The sequence below is a fragment of the Setaria viridis genome, chromosome 7, assembly GCF_005286985.2.
Source record: "Setaria viridis chromosome 7, Setaria_viridis_v4.0, whole genome shotgun sequence".
In the NCBI taxonomy this organism is placed as follows: Eukaryota; Viridiplantae; Streptophyta; class Magnoliopsida; order Poales; family Poaceae; genus Setaria; species Setaria viridis.
In genome coordinates, this window is record NC_048269.2 from 24153379 (window position 1) to 24175578 (window position 22200).

Below are 22200 nucleotides of genomic sequence, written 5' to 3' on the forward strand. Positions count from 1 at the left end.
CCTCCTCTGCTGAATAACAAGAAAGCAGAAACCATGGTATCACAACGTTCAGCTTAATCGGTGGAGACAATATTCTTACACCTAAGTTGTGCTTTGTGTAGTTCTACACTTAAAAAAGTACGAATATGCACGCTTAAAAAAACATGCGGAGAATTGTTCATATAGGTGAGCTGTGAGAGCAAACAGAAGATGAAATATATATGATTTAAAGCTGGGTTGGCGGACAGTGGCTATTGCAAGGTAGGCAAAGGTAGTGTCTTGGAAATATATGAGTATTCGTCTCATTTGTCTGGTATCTGAATGGTGTAGATCAACCTTCGCAAATACTAATTGAACTAAAATGGAACAGGGACTGATAAAAAAAACTGTGGAGGATAAGTTCAGTAAATTGACCTGAAGTAGCAAGGGGAAAAAATTCAGTTTTTGTTGAATGGAATATGTACCATTGGAGGATTTAGCGTTGCCGAGAGGCCTATCTTTCCCAAAGACGCCGATAACGCTGAGCCTTTATTTGGAGATGCTCAGGTAACATTCTAACAAAAGCAAAGCACTCCTATGCTGTGGATGTCGTATATATAAGATCGAAGAGCGTATCTCGCATGAAGAGGTTTGTCGGGAACGATGCAACACATAAGAGACCGAGTCTTAGGGCTGCTAATGGTTTGGTCTCAAACTAAGTGGTTTGGTTTTCTTAATTGGTTTAAATTGATTTGGTTGATAATGGGGTGAGATATATAATGGTTAAGTTTGGTTTGGTTTAACGATTGACATGGTTTGGTCCAATTAGAATTGGTTTGATTAATTCAAAATATTCAATAATGAGAAAATTAGTATGGCTATATTTGTGACCTATCGTCAAAAGCTGAACCTTAAAATTTAAATCTCGTGTTCATACCTTAAAATTTTAACAAATTTAACTGAGATTTATTGGAGATATCTCAGAATGACAGTCAGCAACTTCGTGTAGATTCGCATGCCTAGATCAACATGTGGGATCCATGTCGAAAGCCAGACCCTAAAACTAAAACCTCCATTCACACCTTAAAATTTTAGCAAATTTGACTGAAATTTATTAGAGATGTCTTAGAATAACGTCAACAACTTCGTGTAGATTCACGTGCCTACATCAACACGTGGGCTTCATGTCGAAAACCGAACCCTAAACTAAAACCTCACGTTCACACCTTAAAATTTTAGCGAATTTGACTAAAATTTGAGATGTCTCAGAATGACAGCTAGCAACTTCGTGTAGATTCGGGTGCATAGATCAACACGTGGACCCCACGTCGAAAGTCGGATCCTAAAAATAAAATCTCGCTTTCACCCCTTAAAATTTTAACGGATTTGACTGAGGCATGTATTTCATGCAAATCTGTACTAGTACGTCTATATGTAGGCCCACGATCGAAATACCATATGATATATATATATATATATATATATATATATATATATATAGAAAATAGGTTTTAAGTAAAACCGGTTTGAAACATATGGTTTGAGTGAGTTTGGAGTTTTTTCTACCAATTAGTTGGTTTGGTTTAGACATATAAGAGTAGTGGGTTGGTTGGTGTGGTTTAAAACTAAGAGTTAAACTTCTACGGCTGTGTCACTTAGTTCCCCATACTCTCAAAATGCATATCCAGCTCCTTAAAGTTGGGCTCGGGTGACACTTATGTCCCTGTACTCTCAAAATGTATATCTTACTTCCTAAACTTGGCTTCGGATGTCATATAGATCCCTAAACTCTTGAAATGCAGTGTCATTCCACTAATAGAACATGATACGATCAAAGTTTATGGTTTCAAACAAGCCATTACTTTCATTGGCACATTTTTGACTTATTTTATTCCCCTTTGGCTTCTCCTAATATTCATCTAGTAATTTATCTTATAAACCCCTGATTTTAGATTAGTAAGTGCAACTGCGAGTTATTCAAATTTAAACAATCTTTCAAAAATAATAGAGCACACCTGTCATGCACACTAGCAAGTTTCCTTTAAAGTAAAAGATCATCAATCTTTCTGGATTGAGCACATCAATATTCTCCACACACGTTGAGCTGAAATTCACTTTATTTGGCTATAATTAAATTATATCTATGTAAAAAAATAAGTTTTAATCAATTTAATTTAGATGACAATGATTTTAGAGAGTATATGGACCTAGATGACATGCGAAGCTAAGTTTAGGGGGCTAGATCTGCATTCTGAGAGTATAGGGACCTAAATACACCCAAGCCCAAATTTGGTGAGCCAAATATGCATTTTGAGAGTACGGGAACCTAAATGACACGCCGGACATTTATGGACCGGCCATGCATTTTACTCTAAAATTTACTTTCTTTTATATATGATTTGGTTTGGTTTTGAGGCGCTTCTCAGACCATTAGTAGCTAGCCTACTCTTGCTACAAAACGATTGCTTGCAAAACAAGGCCTGCAAATGAATATTATTCCTCCAAGTACTCCGTGGAAACCAATAAAAGGATAACAGCATGTTGGCTTTGGAACTAATCTTATGTAATTAAGAAAATATTGGCCTGTATAGCCGCCCATGTTGCGACCAGTTCAACACAGAAACAATTGTCACAAAAGTGTACTTTATTGTACCAAATGCGGACTGCTCTTTCTGTACCACGTGCGCGCAGGTAGCCAAGAATTGACGAACGAGTCAGTATGGAGGTGTTTGGGAGGAGGGGACTAAATTTTAACCCCCGTCACATCGAATGTTTGACACTAATTAGGAGTATTAAATCTAGACTAATTACAAAACTAATTACACAACCTCTAGGCTAAATCGCGAGACGAATCTATTAAGCCTAATTAGTCCATGATTTGATAATATGGTGCTACAGTAACCATTCGCTAATGATGGATTAATTAGGCTTAATAGATTCGTCTCGCGATTTAGCCTAGGGGTTCTGCAATTAGTTTTGTAATTAGCTTATGTTTAGTCCTCCTAATTAGTATCCAAACATCCAATGTGACAGGGCTAAAATTTACCCTATGTAGAAGTAATCCACTACAAACCAGATCACAAATAAAAAAACTAGAGAAATGCGGAACAGAACTTTCTTCTCCATGAAACTACCACTTGAGTAATCCACTTGCTGAGTTTATATGAAAAGTTATGAGAATTGTTTTCGTAACAATTTTGCGACTTTGAATGCTTCGCCGGAAGCGACAAATAAAGCTGGAAGTCGGAAGCAGTCACCACTCGCCAGATGATATCGTGTGGTTTGAAGTCTGATGGTGTTCTCCTTCACTAGTCCATCAACCCGTGCTCCTGCATGGGTTAATAATTTTAAAAACTATTGTGTTTCAAAATTATTTAGAAATTAATCTTCTAGCTACACTAATCATTTTTTTACCTACTACTCTCTCATTTTTTTCAATACTTCAACATAATACTCATATAGGTGTGTACTTATCTTTATCTAGTTGCGATAGATTTTTAATTAGTAATTACTTTATACTTTTTTCATCCATATTTACACTTTTTTCATTTTATATGGCACCTCTATACATTCTGTTTAGCATAAAAGTCAATATTTTTCATCACTTCATCACATACATGTATAAATGGTCTACATGGTGTCACTCATCATGCGTATATACCATAACTTAGTATTTTTATATTAACAATGACATAAATAGATAATTTAGAATAATATATTAGTTTACTTTTGGATATTTCAGCACATGAAGATATTTACATTAAGATTTAGGCGTTTACTTTAGGTTATTTTTAATAACAACATGCGTGGGGTAACTTGGATACAAATTTAGAATGACATTTTACGATATACTTTATAATGATATACTTGAGTAAATTAGATGAATATTATGGAGTTACTTTAGATTACTTCTTTAGAATAGCAGAAGTTGATATTTTAGATATAAGTTTAAGGTTTATCTTAGAATATTTTTATAATGATAGTGCTGGGTAATTTTTTAGAAAATATAATAGATCAATGACTATGATTATTAGAGTTTGCACGATTGATGTTTGACGTTTCTGATTTTTGTGAGAATTTCTAAAATTTGTTTTTTTTCTAGCGTGTCTCGTGAACTAATGCGCAGTCTCCAATGAAAAAAATGAGGCCACATTGCTACAAAATTATTACCATGATCTACCTCTCATTTGTTAAATATTCAAACATATTACTTATATAGATATATACTTAGTATTTTTGTCCAATTATGATATATTTTAGTTAGTAATTAATCTATAATATTTTTATCCACATTTATAATTTTTAACTTTTCAGTTTGCGTTGCAGATATGCACTTGAACTTGTTTAATGGATCCTAAGTTTGAGCTATAATTTTAACATAGAAATATGTATTCAGATCACTTCTTCTGTATTGTTATAAATGGTGACATTATATATACCTTAATTATTGTATCATATACCAATAGCGTAAGAAATAGACGATTTAGAATCATATATTGGTGTATATTTTTAATTAAGGTGATTTGGACTCAAATGTAGAGTTACCTCATGTTATTTTTAATAATGGCATATGTGGTAATATATATGCAAATTTAAGGGATTACTTTAAGTTAATTTTTTAAGTATTAGTATCGGGCAACTTTAGTTGCAGATTTAGGAGGTTATTTTAAATATTATTTATAATGGCATAAGTGGGTAATTTTGATGAAGATTAGGGGGTTACTTTAGTTTATTTTATATAATGGCAGATATGGGTAATTTAAATATAGATTTAGGAGGTTACTTTAGTCTATTTTCATAATAGCATAGGTGGGTAATTTTTTAAAAACATAATAGATCCAATGACTATGATGATTTGAGTCTACCTATTGATTGGCTAGATGTTTTACTTTTCTGTGAGAATTTTTAGAATGTTTCTCTTTTTCTAGAGTATTCAAAAGAGTCTTCAATTCGAATTAGTAACAGTAGAAGGAACCCTCAAGGTCACGATCTGAAATCCGGCTGCGACACCAACTGCATCACGTGACGAAATACCTGATGAGGGGGGCGCCCCACCACACTGGTGTATCATATTGCAGGCGAGGTAACCCTCTGTCGCTGTCCGTTAATGCGGTACGCCTTGGCTGTTTTGGAGTCTCCGAACGCGGATGGCATGGTTTGCCCACTGGCTAGAGGCCAGGGCGGCCGCCCGCCAGCCGCCGGAAGCTAAACGGCCAGGTCAGTCAACTGGGTACGGCAACGCGGCGGGGCGGGACGACGGCAATTCCCCTTGCCCTGCCGCCTGCATGTCCCGACTCCCGGCCGGTACGCCGTGGTGGGCAGAGATTTAGCAGACTGGCAGCCAACGCAATTCGACACGTTCCTTCACGGCAAGGCGTGATTCGCATGCCGCAACTAGCTAGTCTGGCGCGCGCGCACGTAGCCGTTATGCGCTGCAGTATGCTTCCGATGGCAACGGCAACAGTTCGACGGGTATGGCTTTGCTGCAGAGTCCGAACTCCATACAGTGAGGATCGAGGAGCAAAAGCCAGCGCAGAGATTTCAATGGCTAATGGACTATTCTTGGTGGAATCTGTAGAGTGTAGACACCATGATCCGAGCCAGATGCAGTTCTGCAACAACGTTTGGCAATGTCAACAATGAGTCGGGATCAGACATAGTGCAGTCACTTCTGTCCATATAAGCTCTGTCTGCAAGTCCAGAACAGCAAAATTGTGCAGTCCGAATCAACAATTGTATATTTCTGTGCAGTCGTTCCTAGTCATTTCCGCGTGGCTAGATTGGGTTCGGCCGCTTCCGCCTATCTTGTTGCTCTGGCAGTGGTTGGAGTTGTTTGGTTTGGCAGGCGAGTGGTGGAGCCCTGAGTGGCTTGTGAGTTATTCTTGCCGTCGTTTTTTTTCTCAAAACACGGTACAAACTTCGAATACATGCGCGCTCGCTTAACCTTTTATATATATATATACATATATATATATATATATATATATATATATACATATATATATATATATATATATTATGTGTGTGTGCACATCATATCTCTATAAATACCTTCAAAAGATTAATTGGAATGCTATGAAATTGACGACATCATCATAAGCGTCTATTTATCGACAAACACATCATCTACTACTGAATCTCTATTATTCTTGAAAGAAAAGGTTCAAATTACTACCTTCAACTGCGATCAAAATCCACGTAACCCCTAAACTATAAAATCATTTACTTAAAACTCCCGTCCTTACAAAAACCAGCTCATTTTTCACCTTTCAACGCACACATGAAACCGGTTTTGACCACGTGGAGTGGTTTTGGCCACGTGGCCAGCCATTATCGCTGCTCGGGATATGGATCGATGATTCCTCCAGCGGCAGCGGTAGCACCGGGAGCGTCGTCGGGGTACGCGGCACCAACGCAAATGAAGCACCGCGAGCTCGCCGACCAGCAATTCACTCCCCTGCCTAGGGGAAATCCAGCCCAAAGCCCAGTACCCTCCTTTCTTCATCTCATTTTCAGAAGAAAAAAGCGTTTCTTTTCATGTTTGCATCTCAGTATTTGTATTTGGAAAATTATATACGTTTATGCATTAGAGTTGTAGTGTTAAAAAATTTTATATTAAGTTGGACCGCCTTGATCTAGAATCCTATCTACGCCGCCGCCCCTGCCCGTTCGGCGGCCGCGTTACGAGGGCTACAGCCACCGCGCTCGCTCGGTCATACTCGGATCCAGCACGGGGTACTATGGTCACGACAGCATCATGCGCCGGCTTATGCTTCTGGTGAGAGCTTGCAAGTTCATGCGGTGGGCCGGTGGTTGGTGCTTGCGGTTCCTGCTTAGGCTTGTGGTGCGACAAGCTGGAGGCGGCGCGTTTGTGGCCGACGGGACGGGACGAGGCATGCGCGGTCTGAGCTGACAAGAGCGGCATCGATTGACAGGGAGGGGGCTGTCTTTTGACTTGCTGCTTGTACGCAGAGATTACATGTGATTACATGTATTATGGTCCATCAATCCGTGCTTCCGCACAACCTAATATTTTAAAAATTATTATATTTGAAAAATATATAGAAATTTAATTCCTAATGAATAATCAAAATTATTTACCTACTACTCTTTCATTTTTTAATATTTTAACATAATATTAGATGTATACTTATCTTTTTATCCACTTGTGATTGTTTTTTAATTAATAGTTACCTTATACATTTTTCCATCCACATTTACAATTATTTCATTTTGTATCACACCTCCATGCATTGTGTTTAGCATAAAAATTAATATTTTTTATCACTTCCTCACATACATGTATAAATGGTCCACATGGTAACACTCATCATGCGTATATACCTTAACTTAGTATTTGTATATGAACAATGATATAAATAGGTAATTTAGAATCATATATTAGTTTACTTTTGGGCATTTCTATGTGATGCACATGAAGATAATTATATTAAGATTTAGGTGTTTACTTTAAGTTATTTTAATAACGACATACCTAGGTACAAATTTATAATGATATTTTAAGTTATATTTTATAATGATATGCATGAATAAAGTGGACGAAGATTATGAGGTTACTTTAGTTTTTTTTTATAATGGTAGAGCTCAGTAATTTAGATATAGGTTTAGGATTTATTTTTGAATATTATCATAATGATAGTAGTGGGTAACTTTTTAGAAAATATAATATACCAATGACTATGATTATTAGAGTTTACAGGATTGGTGTTTGATATTTCTGATTTTTTGAAAATTTCTAAGATTTATCTTTTTTAGAGTGTTCCGTGAGAACTAGTGCGAAGTCTCCAATGAAAAAATAAGGCCACATTGCTACAAAACTATTATTTTGACCTACCTCTCATTTGTTAAATATTCGAACACAATACTTATATAGATATATACTCATTATCTTCATTCGATTGTGATAGATTTTTGTTAGTAATTACTCTATAATATTTTCATCTACATTTATAATGTTTAACTTTTCACTTTGCATCGCAGGTATGCGCTTGAATTTGTTTAATGAACCCTAAGCTTGAGCTATAATTTTAACATAGGAATCTATTCTCATCACTTCCTCTATATCTTTATAAATGATGATACACATCATACGTTTAAATCTTAATTATTATATCATATACCAATAGTGTAAGAAATAGACGATTTAGAATCATATATTGGTGTATATTTTTAATTAAGGTGATTTGGATTCAAATGTAGGGTTAACTCATGTTATTTTTAATAATGGCATATGCGGGTAATATAGATGCAAATTTAAGGGTTATTTTTAAGTTATTTTTAAGTATTAGTGGCGGGCAATTTAGTTTTAAATTTAGGGGGTTATTTTAAATATTTTTATAATGGTATAAGTGGGTAATTTTGATGAAGATTAGGGGGTTTATATAATGGCATAGGTGGGTAATTTAGATATAGATTTAGGGGGTTACTTTAGACTATTATCATAATAACATAGGTGGGTAATTTTGTAGAAAACATAATAGATCCAATGGCTATAATGATTTGAATCTCCCGATCGATGGCTAGATGTTTTGCTTTTTTGTGAGAATTTCTTTGATTTCTCTTTTTTTTCTAGAGTATCCACATAGAATTCTAGGTGACTTTTTAAAAGAGCCTCCAATTAGTAATAATAAGATAGTTCTAGCTTTTAGCTGTGCAAAGCTCTTTTGGCTTCGGCACGGAAGAAGAAAGCAGGATAGAACGGCAGCCAGGATGGGAGAGAAGGGATGACGTGGCCATCTAATCGTCAACATGAATAAAACTGGTGTTCACGTGCTGAAAACCAGTTCAGTTGAGCAGCAAAGGTGAAAAATAAGCTGGTTTTTGAAATTTAGGGATTAAATAAACATTTTTATAGTTTAGGGGGTTTTGTGAACTTGGGTGATAGTTGGAGGTAGTAATTTGAACTTTTTCCTTCTTGAAATCTATCCAGAAAAATTTCGTGGCCGTGCTAAGTTATTCTTGCCATCATTGTAATCATATTTTTCTTCTTCTTATATTTATATTTATGGCAAATCTCTTGCCGTCCTTTTGAGAGAGAGAGAGAGAGATTAAGGAGCAGCTCCAGGTGTTGTGAGCGAGATGAATGACGTTGTCACCCGATCGAATGAGGCCGTGCCTCCATCCCTCTGAGTGTCCGTACTTGTCTGCAGGGCCGAGAGAGCTTTGGAGCCACCAGTCCATGTTTCCAGCACGTCATTGCAGCAAGGGCGGCACTAATATGTTTTTCGATATGTAATAGTAAAAAAAAGACCAGATATGCCTAGAATATATATTGCAAAAACTTCTATATTGCAGACATGCATGATGCGTTGAAACAGAGTGCATATACAGAGAGACAGAACTTTGTAGTGTATATATATATTGTACCATACGCAAATAGATAGCAGACCAGCTACTTGCTCGCAAATGCCCTAGCATGCAGAAGTTTTAAGGAACTACAGTGCACTAGGACATATGCTTTGATCACCTGGCGTAGTACGAACTTCCTGGGTTCATGGGCAGGTTCTCACCTTCTTGTGTAGGATAACCAATACTAGTGGCACCTTCCATTTCAAAGCTAGCAGTTGACGCTCCACCGAGAAGACTCTGAGTCTCCATCTCAACATCGACTTGTACCCAAGGATGCAGTGAAAGCTTCCTCAATCTGCCGAGCTCATCGGCGATCTCCTTCATCGATGGTCTGTTGCTGCCACACATGTGCAGGCACTGCTTGGCTAGCTCCGCAAGGCCTCTGATCAATTCATTGTTCTCTTGTCCCTTTACATGGTTCGGCAAGATCGCATCAAGATTGTTCTCCTTCATAGTGGACAAGAAATTTGACGACAGACTTCTTTCCGTCTCAGGCCCATCCAATTTCAGAGGCTCTTGGCCAGTGAGTACCTCTAGAAGGATAACACCAAAGCTAAAGACGTCGCTTTTCTCTGTCAGTTGGCATGTCAGCATGTATTCAGGGTCGAGGTAGCCACAGGTACCTTGAACCATTGTGACATACTGTTCTTTATCTGATGGGGCTAGTATGGAGGCTCCAAAATCTGACACTTTTGCCATGTAGTTTTCATCTAAAAGAATATTGGCAGTCTTCACATCACCATGGATAATTGGGGGAGATGCGTATGAGTGTAGGAAATTGAGACCTTCAGCTGCTTCATGAGCAATCCTTAATAAAGTGCTGAAAGAGATTTGTAATGCTTGGTTCTTGCCATGGATAAGTTCAAACAGTGTGCCTTTTGGGATGAATTCATAGACCAACATTGGAACTTCCACCTCAAGGCAACAACCCACTAGTTTGACAATGTTCTTGTGGTTGATCTGGGAGAGTATTAGCATTTCTTGTCCAAATTCCTTCTTTTGCCTTTCATCAATAAGCGCACATCGCTTAATCGCAACAGGCATGTTGCCCTTAACTATCCCTTTGTAGACTGTTCCATGGCCTCCTTTTCCAATTATTCTGCTCTTGTCGTAGTTGTTTGTGGCTTGTATCAGTTCAGCTTCGCTAAACACCGTGAAAGCAAGACCTTTTTCTGATCTCATCCTCTCAAACAGAATCATGCCCCCATGTTCTCGAAAATGTTCTTGCTTAACTTGGTTCAGCTTTCTCTTTTGAAGAATCATGTATCCTAAGGAGGAGAAAATCACGAGAACAAGAGAGCCGACTGTAACTCCTGCATAACATACATTAGATGAGAGCATACTGTCAGAAACGTGCGTTCCTTCTTATGTTGGGGAGAAAATCATTGTTAGCCTTAGCCAATTCAAGATTTCATATTGCCATATAGAATTTCTCAGATATATTGGTCTGGTCCAGCTAGCTGGTCTCAGCATCTTACCTATTATTAAGCCGGTATCAGGGTCACATGTATGGCCTTGCTCGTTAAACTTCCTTCCAACTCTACAAGAACATCTATAGCTTCCTTTCAAGTTGTGGCAAATACCGCCTGATGAAGGGCATGGACTGTAATTGCATTCATCAACATCTGCAGTAAGATGACCAAAGAGAACAATGATAAATTCAAAGTTTAGAATTTAAATGTTATACAGATATACTGTAGTTTTGGCACAACTATTACCATGGCATCCGTCGTCAAGGTACGGGTTGCCTTCATAACCTTTGGAGCAGTTGCACAGGTAGCCTGGTCCGTTGGGTGAATCCACACACTCGCTGTTCCTACTGAGGCATGCATAAGTGCCCATCTTGTTCAGTTTGGCTTCCTCACACGACATCCTCCCCTTTCTTATCGCCCAGTCCATCACAACGGGTGCCCGCCCAATGCTGGTGTCGTTGAATTTGGTGGTGTTGATGTATGTGGTGCTGAAACTGAATTTGTCTGCCTCCATCAACACGGCGTAACTGCACCGGCTGAACCTCCAGATTTGGCTTGTGTCGAAACCGCTGTCGAAGCCGACCTTATAGTAGCCCATCCCCTTGGGTATCGCCGTCTGGCAGCAGCCCATGCCAGAGCAGAAGCCATCCACTAAGTCTGACGGATCGCTGCATGTCGAAACGCACCCACTCTGGTAGCCCGTGCCGTTGATGTCGGAGATGTAGGCAAGGGTGTTGCATCCTATGACAGTGAACTTGTTGTGGACGTCTGAGAACCGATAGGAAGAATTACTTCCGTCGACAGTCCATGAACTACCCTCCATGTGACCGGAAGAGTGGTTGTAGCAGTATGTTGAGATATGGTTGAGCACCCGAATTGTGCTATGAATCAAGGAAATGTTCAGCAGCTCCAGATTACCAATGAATGGCTTGTAGACGCTACCTTGAGCCAGGCAGCTGACGTTAAAACCTGGTGATGAGCAGTTGTCACCGATGCCGAACGGGTACTGAATCTCAATGCCACCACAATGCGTCTGGCATTGAGGGCTAGGAATCACAACAGCAGCGGCGTGCTGCTGTACCGACAACAGAAGTAGAAGACCAAAGCCAAGGTGCAGAAACTGCACTTCCATACTCCTCCGCTGGATAATAACTAGAAAGAAGAAACCATGATACTGCAATGGTCAGCTAAATCAGTGGACTCAATATAATACACATAAACTGTGCTTTGTGTACTTCTACACTGAAAATTCCCAATATGTACGCTTAAAGAATTATTCATAAAAATGTTCACAGATGCTCTGCGAAAAGAAACAAAAAGATAGCTGAAAATTTAAGGTAGTATGGGTTATATACGTCCGAAATAATATTTCTTCCAGTCGAAAGTATTAGTTCCCCTGACCCCGAGGGATGTTAGGTAAGGATGACACAATTTCAAAAAAATATGTGGTATAATTCCAAGAAATGCCTATAGAAAGGGCATGGTTTTGCAAAAACAATCATGGTTTAAAGGTGGTTTACTGTCTTGGAAATACATGAATGTTCATCTAAGTTGCTTGGCATCCGAAAAAAATCTTTTTTTTGAAAAAGAATCTGAAAAAAATCTAACATCAACCTTCACATGCAGATATATGAACAAAAGGGGAAGAGGGAATTGATGATAAAGTAAGCTGTGTAGGATAAACTTAGTAGAATCGGCGTGAAATAGCAAAGGGGTTCAGCTTTCATCGAATAGAATATGTACCTTAGCTTTGCGGAGTGCTCAACTCGAATCTCCCCGGATGGAACGCCGAGGGAACTGATCAATTGAACCTTTGGAGATTGCTTCAGTTATTTGTTCTAACAAAACCAAGCATCCTTTTGTGTGTGTTGGAGAATTTATATAGGGAGAGCTAGCACATCCGCGTCACTGTACGGGTCGTCGGAACTAGTCAACACACTGCAGAGACTGAGTCGTACCAGACAGTCTTGAGAAGCTTTGTTGTTTGCGAAACGGGGCCTGCAATTGTTCCCTCGAAGTACCCATCACCGCGAACAAAACAACAGATAAGGATAACGACATAGTTGAGTTTCAAAATTAATCTTTCCGGTGGTTCTCTCTGTTGTTTTAGGACGCCAGCAGCTTCTGATTTTTAGAACTCTTTGGTGCGCACTTATTCACATACTTATTCAGTCGTATAAGTAGACCATAAATTCAAACAAGTAAAAAGTCGATTTTCGAACTGTATACTCTTTTTGAACACTTTGCTGTGGTATGTTACAGAAAATTGTTCTGCCTAACAGTCTATCACGACTCACTCGAAGTGGAAGGTAAGGTACATGTTTGAAACGACAACGCCTTTTTTTTTGTGTGACAGCGCTCGATCTTCCGAATCGAAACAGTCGCCACTCACCATGCAAGAGTACAGTGGTGCATTATTACCGCTGTTGTCTCTCGTGGAACAACGGAACGAACTTCCTTGTACAGTGGAACAACCAGGTCGCAATCCGGAATCCTGCTGTGACGGCAGCCGGTTTGCATGACGACAGACCTGGCAGGAGCGCGTCACAATTGACACGGTTGCAGACGAGGCGACCCAGGCACCTCGCGTCTTGGTTGTCCAGGTCTCCGCTCCTCGCTCGCGGTGTCCTCAGCCTAGCGGCGCCCGTCCCTCTTGGAACCAAACCGCGCCGGGTCAGTCACCTGCCAGCTCCTGCACGGCAGCCCAGCGAGCACTTGGCTCTTCGCATCGCGGTTGGATTCGCCAGAAGGGGCCTCTCCGTCTAGTTCGCTCCAAAAATATATCACGTCCGTGTCCTGTCCCGGTACGCGCCGGTGGCTAGACGAGCAGCAGAGTGCCAGTCAACAACGATCGTCGTGCAGATGCGCCTCCAGAAAGTAGAGGGGTGCAGCGAGCAGTCGTGCCGATATGCTCCTAAAAACTTGATCGTCTTTCTACTCCTCATGGTGTAGAGTCTTAGGCAAAGAGCGTAGCTTCGGAGACCTGCTCTTCCGGCATGTTCCCTATGCACACAGGTCGTCGGAACGGAGAAGTAAAATGCAGCGCAGCAGTGGTTTCAGGTAGCTCTCTTAGTAGTTGTACCGCGTGGAAGACAGAAGGAGCGCCTCTACTTATAGGTAGCAGAGACTCTTGAGCATCCAGGTTAATTGTGATTACTTGACTACCATCAAATGGTAAGTTACTAGTAACCCCAGTCATCAACGGGCAACCATTACTAGTCATTTATTGTTAGCCTTTTAATCCACGTAAGTTACTAGTCACTAAACACTGCGTCAGTTACTAGTCATGAACTTATGATTAAAAACTGCAAAATCATACCAAACCTAGCCCACGCATCACGTCCGGCCCGGTTGCGTCTATTAGTCTTGTATTCCCAAAAATGCAAAGAGCATTGAACCTTTGGAGATAGCTTCAGTATATAAGAAGAGCTCATCTCGCGTCAACGTACGTGGTCATCGGGAGTCAGTCAACGCACAGCAGCGATTGAGTCTATAGAAACTTTTGTTTCAAAAAAAACATAGGGCCTTCAAATATTTCCTCCAGTACTTTGTCTTAACAAAGATAAATCTTGGAAAAAAAACAGACAATACGTCCTAGGCGTGTAAAAACGATCTCGTCTTGCAGTGGTAAGCTTATTCCTACGACACAAGCTACTGCAAGTTGCAAAAATGACAATATTGGGATCTTCTTTGCTCTGAGGGTGACAGTGCTTGAACTTGGAACGTGTGGTGCATTTTTAACGCTGTTCTATACTTCTATCTCTTGGAAAAACGAAACTTCCTCGTAGAACAAAACGCCCATCAGGTCACAGTCCGGAACCTTGTGACGACAACCGGATTACGCGATCGACGAAAGACCTGCAGGGGCGCGCATCACAATTCACACGTTTGCAAGCGACGCGACCTTGTGTAACAGTGATAGTCAGCTGTCCAGGTCTTCGCCCCAAACAATGGGGGTGTCCAGTGGCCGGTGCCTCTTGGAGCCAAACCGCGCCGGCACTTACGAGTGTCGCTCGTGACTACGCGCCGGAGACTTGACTTTGACTAGTAAGTCAGCAGAATGTCCCAACTTAGCCTGGCAGGTCGAATTCGCAGGCCCCTTGGCCTTGGGTTATTGCTCGCCATCTGGCAGAGGCCCACGCCGGAGCAGGAGCGGTCCACCAACTCCGACAGCTTGCCGGACGTCGAGACGCACACGCGCTCTTGTACCGCGTGCCATTGGGGTCGAGGATTATGCTCAGCGTGTTGCAGCCGACGACGACGAACTTGTTGTGGACGTCGGAGAACCTGTGGTGGGAGTTATTGCTAGCGTTGAACTTTCCCGAAACGGCCGATCTCCGTGGCCCCGGAGGAGGCTCTGTAGCAGTACCAGTACGTGGAGATGTGGTTGAGCACCCGGATCGTGCCCCGAAATCCTGAATCAAGGAAAAGTTGAGCACCACCACATCGCCGATGAATGGAGATATGCCATCTCGGACCCTGCAGGCTGCAGCTGACACTGAAGGCGTTCAGTGGGCTCTATCGTGGTGTGCCGGCCCGGTGCGTGGTGGACTAGGCAGGCCTATGCGTGCTAAACGGGCTAAATGATTTGGGCCCTTTCCAGTCAAGGAAGCCCACATCTAACCAACGCCGTGACTTTTCCGCCGGCGGCACCTGGCAACTGCGCCGCCGCCGAAGTCCAAGCTGACCGTTGGGCGGCCGCCTCGCTGCAGACCCCATCCATACTCCAGAGACTGAGGAGCTGCTCCAGAGGCCAGACCTTCCTCCTTTCCAACGCCATGAATGCCGGCGTCACCCCCTCCAATGAGGCCGCGCCGCCGCAGCGACCCATATCCGAGCATCCCCCACTCTCTCTCCAGCTCCGTCCTCGCGGTCGCGGCAGCCACGCTCGGACGAACGGCCTTATCCGCCTCTCAAGGGGCAGGGCCAGGCCGACCGAACCATGGCAAGGTGTGCAAGGATCTAACTCCGTTGCCAACTTCGAGGCGGAGTTCGTTATTTCATTCCCCTTCCATTATTGGAGAGAGAGAGACGAGACGGGAAGACGACCGAGATTCTTCGCTGTACTTGAATGAATCCTTCGCCCGTACTTCATCCTCCCCAAGACCCCAAGCAAGCAGATAAAAAGCGAAAAGGCTGCGCTTGCCGGGAGGACGAAAGGAATACACGATCATGTACCCTTACGGCATTACCATCTCCATACGTTCATGTACGTGTACGTACGCGTTGCCATGCCTTTTCTGAACAATTATTTGAGTGTATGTTCTCAGAAGGCTATGGAAGCCTTTGCCCTTGCGTGGTCAGCACATGCCGGCTACTAAATTCGCGCGCTTCATGGTGCTGAGTGCTGACCCCAATGGCTTTTGTTGGGTATACTTCTCCATCGACATGAGAAGTCAGCTTCCTTGCAGGATGATGATATTGGCCCGTTACATGTGTCCCATTTCCAACCTTTAGTTTTGTCATTTGTACAATTGTACACCCATTGGTGGAATGTCTTCGGCTGGTGCTGAGCGCTGCTGCTCTCTTCTCCAAGCCGGCCAATAATTGAAGTATGAAGCAGAATAATATATTTCTACGTACTACTTTTGAAATGACGCCGTCATGCAAGCGGAGTTGCCCACACAACGATGCGTGTGACGGGAGGAATGAATCCCCATGGTTGTTGAGAACCACTCGCAACTTGCAGTGGATGCGAGCCTGCGATCTAGACCTACGTGTGCGTGCCGTTTATCACCTTCGAAAACAGAACAAACGACGCTCTGTTCCCAAGCTTTTATCCAAACCTCTCCCCTCAAACATCGCTCATGTCGCCACTTTCCAGCTCACCCTAGCGACCTGCATACAGGCAATAGCACAGACCTTGAGGCCAAACCGTCAGCATTTAACAATGCTCAAACAGGGCACGACCGCACAAGCAGCCCCGCTGTATAAATACCCACTGCCAAGTACACTGCCAAATACACGATCGGATTGGATCGGAAGTGTACGAGCATGAAGGCCGGGTCGTCGTCCAGGAGGAGATTCCTCAACCTCAGGGCTTTCCTCCATGCGTGGAAGAAGCTGCACCTAGTAGGCGCCGCCCAGGCAGCGGGGGCCGGCGAGTGGGCTCACCTTGACGGCGGCGTCGGCGGCGGCGAGGCCATCCCGAGGGACGTGCCGAGGGGCCACACCGTGGTGTACGTCGGGGAGGAGCTCCGGCGATACGTCGTCAGGGTGTCCTCCCTGGACCACCCGCTGTTCCGCGAGCTGCTGGACCGGGCGCGGGACGAGTACGGCTTCGCCGCCGCGGACACCAGGCTCTGCATCCCCTGCGACGAGGACGCCTTCCTCGGCGTCCTCTGCCACGTCGATGCCGAGCGGGAGTCGAGGCTGGCATTGTGCAGCTGACCACGGTATCGGGCGCCCGCCACGCCGCCACCCTTCCTCTGTTTCTGCGATTCTGTTCGGAGCTGTTCAAAAGGTGTTGCTCTGAACATGCTGTCAGTTTTGTATAGGGTGTAGGGCATGTTATTAGCAATTAGTTGGGATTGTTCCAGGTTCTGTATTCGATTCTTCAGGAACGCACCACGATACCTGCTCTGAGCCGCCTCTGAACATCTTTTTGGCTGCAACGTCACGTGTGCACGCAGACGCTGTCGAGTGTAAATTGTAAAAGGGGTATGATATTTCGGTGCATACGGTTTCAGCCGGCGCGCAGCAATTAAGCAAGCACGTACGATATGGTCAACAAAAGACGCCTGAAGTAAGAGACAGAACTGACCTGCACGCATGGTTGCGGAAAATGATATGCTTCCGTTTCTGCACGCATGATTGCGGAAAATGATATACTTCCGTTTTAAATTGTAGTTTTGTTTTGATTTTTCTATACAATATATCTAGATGTATAATAATACCTATAATTTGGAACAGAGGAAGTAAAAAATTATTTGCCGCAAACATTATTATTGATAGTGTGGGCTGAACGCTGCTACACGAAAAATAGTTTGCGGCAAACAATGTTATTTGCTAGATCAAACATAAGTATATTTTTAATTTTGTTTAAAATCAGTATTTTTTTATTTAGAAACAGAGCATCGGACCATTTTCCTTTGTGATACGGACTATTCTATATATGATCAGGAATTTTTTTTCAAAGTATTTTATTTGTTCTTTATTTTTGACGGGAACATTTTTTACTAGGAATGTTTTCCTGGGCTCAAACAATTTTATGACATCTTTACAATGGCTAACTAATAGGCCCACTTAGCCTCTTTTGATGGGCTTGGGGGCCAACCTACATAGATTTCATTTCCCATTACTACTGATTTGATTTGGATTTCTTTGTAGAGGAGATACACCATCGGATTTTCCTTTGATTTTGTTGACGTAGTTTTGAAACTCTCGGTTGTATCTTTTTGTCGTTTACTTTACTAAGAGTCTAAGACTAGTTTTGAACCTCTAGACCTCATCAACAACACATACTTATACAAGTGGTATGAGCAGAACAATTGATATGCAACTCTTTGACAAGTTACTCTTGAACTTCTTCTTAAATTTCTAGATTTCCCTCCTAAATTAGAGGAAGCGGGATAAGACAATAGATATAATTTAGGGACGAGTAAGGGAATGGATGGATGTGGAGCCTATGATACATAAGAAAACAAAATGCAATCAAGATGACCAGGATAAGCAAGCGAGTAACAAATAATGTTGTGAGCGCATAGGTGAAGAAAAAGAACGGCGGATCACGGACCTCACCACCGTACCTCTGCTTAGCTTGCTGTGGTTTCCCCACTTCGGTGAAATTCTATCTGGAGTTTATGTGTTTTTAGGTTGATAAAATGTATTTTGTGCTTCCGTTAGTTATTAGGAATCGACCTCATAATCACTTGAACTTAAGTTTGTTAGACTGATAAACTAACGAAGCATGACGTTGTTTTTGAAATTCCGGCATTGTAGGCTTATAGTATAGAACTAGTGGCTGGGGCGCCCACTCGCACGCCGCCGTCATTTGATGAATGCACCTGATCATTGTGTGTGTCGTGGTATAATATCCTAAATAATTAATGTTTTTCAGCGTCGTTGTTGGTACACTTTTTGGTTCCTTTACGCTATCATCTCCCTAGCCTTTTCCCTGTATCGTCCTCACTTGATAAAAGCGTTTGCCTATCCTGCTATCTAGATATGCGGGGCAATTTCATATTCCGTCGTTACGGGATACGGCAATAGAGAGGGGACGTTACCCATGGAGGGCAACCTGAACGTGAGCCTTACACGTACTCCCAGCGATCGAGTGGCTATAATGAGCCAAACAATTAACGTTTAGAGATTATATGAAGGGTTTTTGAACTGTCATGGCGCTTTGGTGATGAAGATCACCGGCATAACTATGGTAGGATTCCGTGGTAGTCTCCGACTCCCTCCAACTTAATCAATATCAAGAACATGTCGTTAGCACGGGGTTTGGTTTTAGAATGTTGACGCTCGTTATGACACACTTTTAATGTCATTTAAGTGGTGTTTTCATACATATTCTTATACTAACCCGCCACTTGGCACTTGAAATAATCCCATTTTTGCATATGCATTATATTTTGGAGGATATTCTGTTTTTGCAGAAAATTGGATCTAAAAGTATATTTTTGGATAAAGCCTCGAACAAGCAACGAACCTATCAAAGACGAAGGCCAACAAGCTCAAAAAGAGCCCAAGCCGATCGGCCTGGTGAAGCCCAAGCCGACCGGCCAGGGGTCTTCTAGCCTCCTCTGACGCTCATTTTTGGTAAGCACTCCTCGAAATAGATTACTTACGGGTTCAGTTTGTGAAGATACGGCAAGGATCACTTCAGAATCAAAAGAGGAATGAAAGAGGATCAAGCGGAGATTTGGAAAGTTATTGAAGATCAATCTCATCCCAAAGCTACCGACGTGCCAATCCCACATGCAAGTGAAAATAAGACTCCAGGACACCTAAGAATACTTGGGGATGAAGGAGGGCGCGAGAGGCCACAGGGCCAATCGGCCTGGGCCTTTTCTTGCTCCTCTATCGTTGCAATTTCTATCACGCGCTCTCCAGACTATAAATACTCCGATATTTCATCGAGCACGCAGATCCATCCATGAGAACTCGACTAAATGAAGGACATCCACCAGAGGGAGCTGAGGGCCGCTGCAAGTCTTTGAAGTTGTCTAGGAGATGGCTTAGACCGACTCTAGCCACCTTGGCCTCCCTGTGCGGTTGTGTCATGGTGGAGTTCAGGAGCTAGTTATGATCATCAATGGTATGTACTCGGTGATGATGATCTAAATACATCTATCATATGAGCAATATTTTTCATGTCATCCGATCTATTAGTGACTCGTTGTCTCCTTTTATGCTTTCTTCTTATCATGAATATGCTTGTTCCTTAGTCCAATTCGAGGTTAGACTTCATAGCATGTTTTATGTAATCATGGTGACTAGATCTAGTATGTTGAACTTTCATAATATTTAGATATGTTCACTTGTGTTTGTGCTCTTAAACTGCCTACGCTGATAGAGAGGATCATGATAGAATCTGGCTTGTGTAAGGTGGGGGTTTTCGGGAGGTTGGCCGGAGGTAGTAGTTTAAAGATTGTTTTGGATGAGATGCGTGTTGTGCTTCCTTGTTAGCTAGAACTACAACTAGAAGACGATAGGCTCTTACTACCCTTGGTGGTGTTTTATCATATACATATATGTGGATGTGATCTACCTGTTCTCATGATTTACCTTTACACCAAGGTTACCCTCTTCATATGTAATCTATGCTTCATGTTAGGATTAGATGGAAAACCCTAGTTAGTTCGCTACCGATTCACGGATTGATAAATCTTAGATGGAATACTCTGAGGGAAAAGCTACGACGATCCGTGCACTTGCGGTTCACAAACTGGCATGCTAGCTGCCGTCAACAGCTTGGTTGAGTTTGTACACCATTTTAGAAACCTTTGTTTATTTTTCTATCTGCTTGCATATATATTTTTTTATCTATAGCTGGAGTTAAATAAGCTATTGGGCCTTAATTTTGTTGTGCTCTCCTAGGTGCAGTCTAAACAGACTTGCCAATTTGGGCCCATGTGCTACATTGTTCGGATATGACCATTGCGTTGGGATGCATATATAGATGATACCTTTATATATCCTAAATAATTGTGTGCACATTCGAATAGGAAGATGGAATTTCTTTGTTTTTTTTCTAGAATTCTTTACTGGTGCGGAGCGGTCATTTCAAAGTCAAAATATTTCCTAGTAATCTATCGTTGACATTTTTATTTTAAGGTACGAAATTAGATTTAGTCCTAAAAATGAATAACTTGAGCCGATTTCTATTTTTGGGCGTTTAACTCATCACACCGGGCCTCTCACTACTGGCCCAATTCCCATTGTCACTTAGCTATCCGATATCATGTTCAGGACAGCGCTCTGTTTCGTAGTTGTGTATGGGTCACCATGTAATGTAATCTGTCATCTTTTCTTATTAGTAACTTCTTGCTTCTTCCTCGCCATGTAGTTCTTTTTATACAGAATGGACCGGGCACCCTTTTCTTATGAAATTCACACTAGACCAGGCATCCTAATATGTTATGAAATGCATTTTGTAGAAAGAGGTAAAGTAGGTTCAGGGTGGAAGGTGACTCAGCGTGCTTATGTGGCTCGGCTGGTTCCCAGACTCGGGGGCTAGGTGCTACAGATGCCTCAGCATGCCTCCCGTTGCCCGGCCGACCTCTCTGGCTCGGGGCGGTCGGTGACTCGGCATGCTTCCGTGGCTCAGTCAGCTCCCAAGCTCAGGGGTTGGGCGCCACATATGATAGCGTGCCTCCCGTTGCCCGGCCGACCTCTCTAGCTCGGGGCAGGTGGCAACTCAGCGTACTTCCATGACTCAGCCGGCTCCCAAGCTCCTGGGCTGGGCACCTTACTTTGGTCTAGATCGCTTTTATGACGGAAACAATACATCAGATTCTTAACCATTGGACTGATTACTTTAATCGTTTCAATGCTCGAAGGCTACTCCATATGGAGTGCGTCTTGCGACACCCTCCATGTGCTTCCCTTCAATCTACAGGCTGCCAGACATCCCGGAGCTCGGCGGTCGCATAGCCATGCGCATTTGGTCATACGTCTATGGAAGCTTCAATTTTTATTCCCTTTTTGAGCACTGTGAAGCCTCTCCATCACTATGACGATATCGCAACTTCAGCTGCGTGCATTACAAGCTTCGTTGTGCATCCGTCAGGCTATTGTTTGACTCTACATTGCTCGGGGGCTGAAGGGATAAGGGTACCCACGGGTCCCCACCGACTAGAATACTAGTCGGCACTAATAAATGGGCCAGCCCGACCATGTCGTGCGGGACAAGGCATGAAGATATGTGGAGCACAAGCCCGGAGGCCAGGCGAAC

The 22200-nt window shown here is 42.5% G+C and overlaps 2 protein-coding genes across 2 annotated transcripts; one reads left to right on the forward strand and one right to left on the reverse strand.

The window, feature by feature from the left end:
- Window positions 1-9233: 9233 nt before the first annotated feature.
- LOC117862616 (wall-associated receptor kinase 5) lies at window positions 9234-12700 on the reverse strand. The gene is made up of 4 exons (XM_034746118.2): window positions 12543-12700; window positions 11046-11951; window positions 10806-10952; window positions 9234-10640 (listed from the first exon to the last, which is right to left on the reverse strand). Exons 2-4 carry the CDS (start codon window positions 11929-11931, stop codon window positions 9442-9444), a joined length of 2232 nt encoding a protein of 743 aa, XP_034602009.1. The 5' UTR covers window positions 11932-11951; window positions 12543-12700; the 3' UTR covers window positions 9234-9441.
- A 4093-nt stretch (window positions 12701-16793) lies between these two features.
- Window positions 16794-17539, forward strand: LOC117865976 (auxin-induced protein X10A). Its single transcript, XM_034750259.2, has one exon. It carries the CDS (start codon window positions 16794-16796, stop codon window positions 17187-17189), a length of 396 nt encoding a protein of 131 aa, XP_034606150.1. The 3' UTR covers window positions 17190-17539.
- Window positions 17540-22200: the final 4661 nt, after the last annotated feature.

What these genes read in the sequence shown, in the direction of transcription:
- LOC117862616 (XM_034746118.2), bottom strand. Translation starts at nt 11,931, where the DNA reads ATGGAAGTGCAGTTTCTGCACCTTGGCTTTGGTCTTCTACTTCTGTTG. An exon ending in CCTTGACGACGGATGCCATG is followed by an intron (nt 10,953 to 11,045) that starts GTAATAGTTGTG and finishes ATCTTACTGCAG; the next exon opens with ATGTTGATGAATGCAATTAC. An exon ending in TGATACCGGCTTAATAATAG is followed by an intron (nt 10,641 to 10,805) that starts GTAAGATGCTGA and finishes TATGTTATGCAG; the next exon opens with GAGTTACAGTCGGCTCTCTT.
- LOC117865976 (XM_034750259.2), top strand. Translation starts at nt 16,794, where the DNA reads ATGAAGGCCGGGTCGTCGTCCAGGAGGAGATTCCTCAACCTCAGGGCT.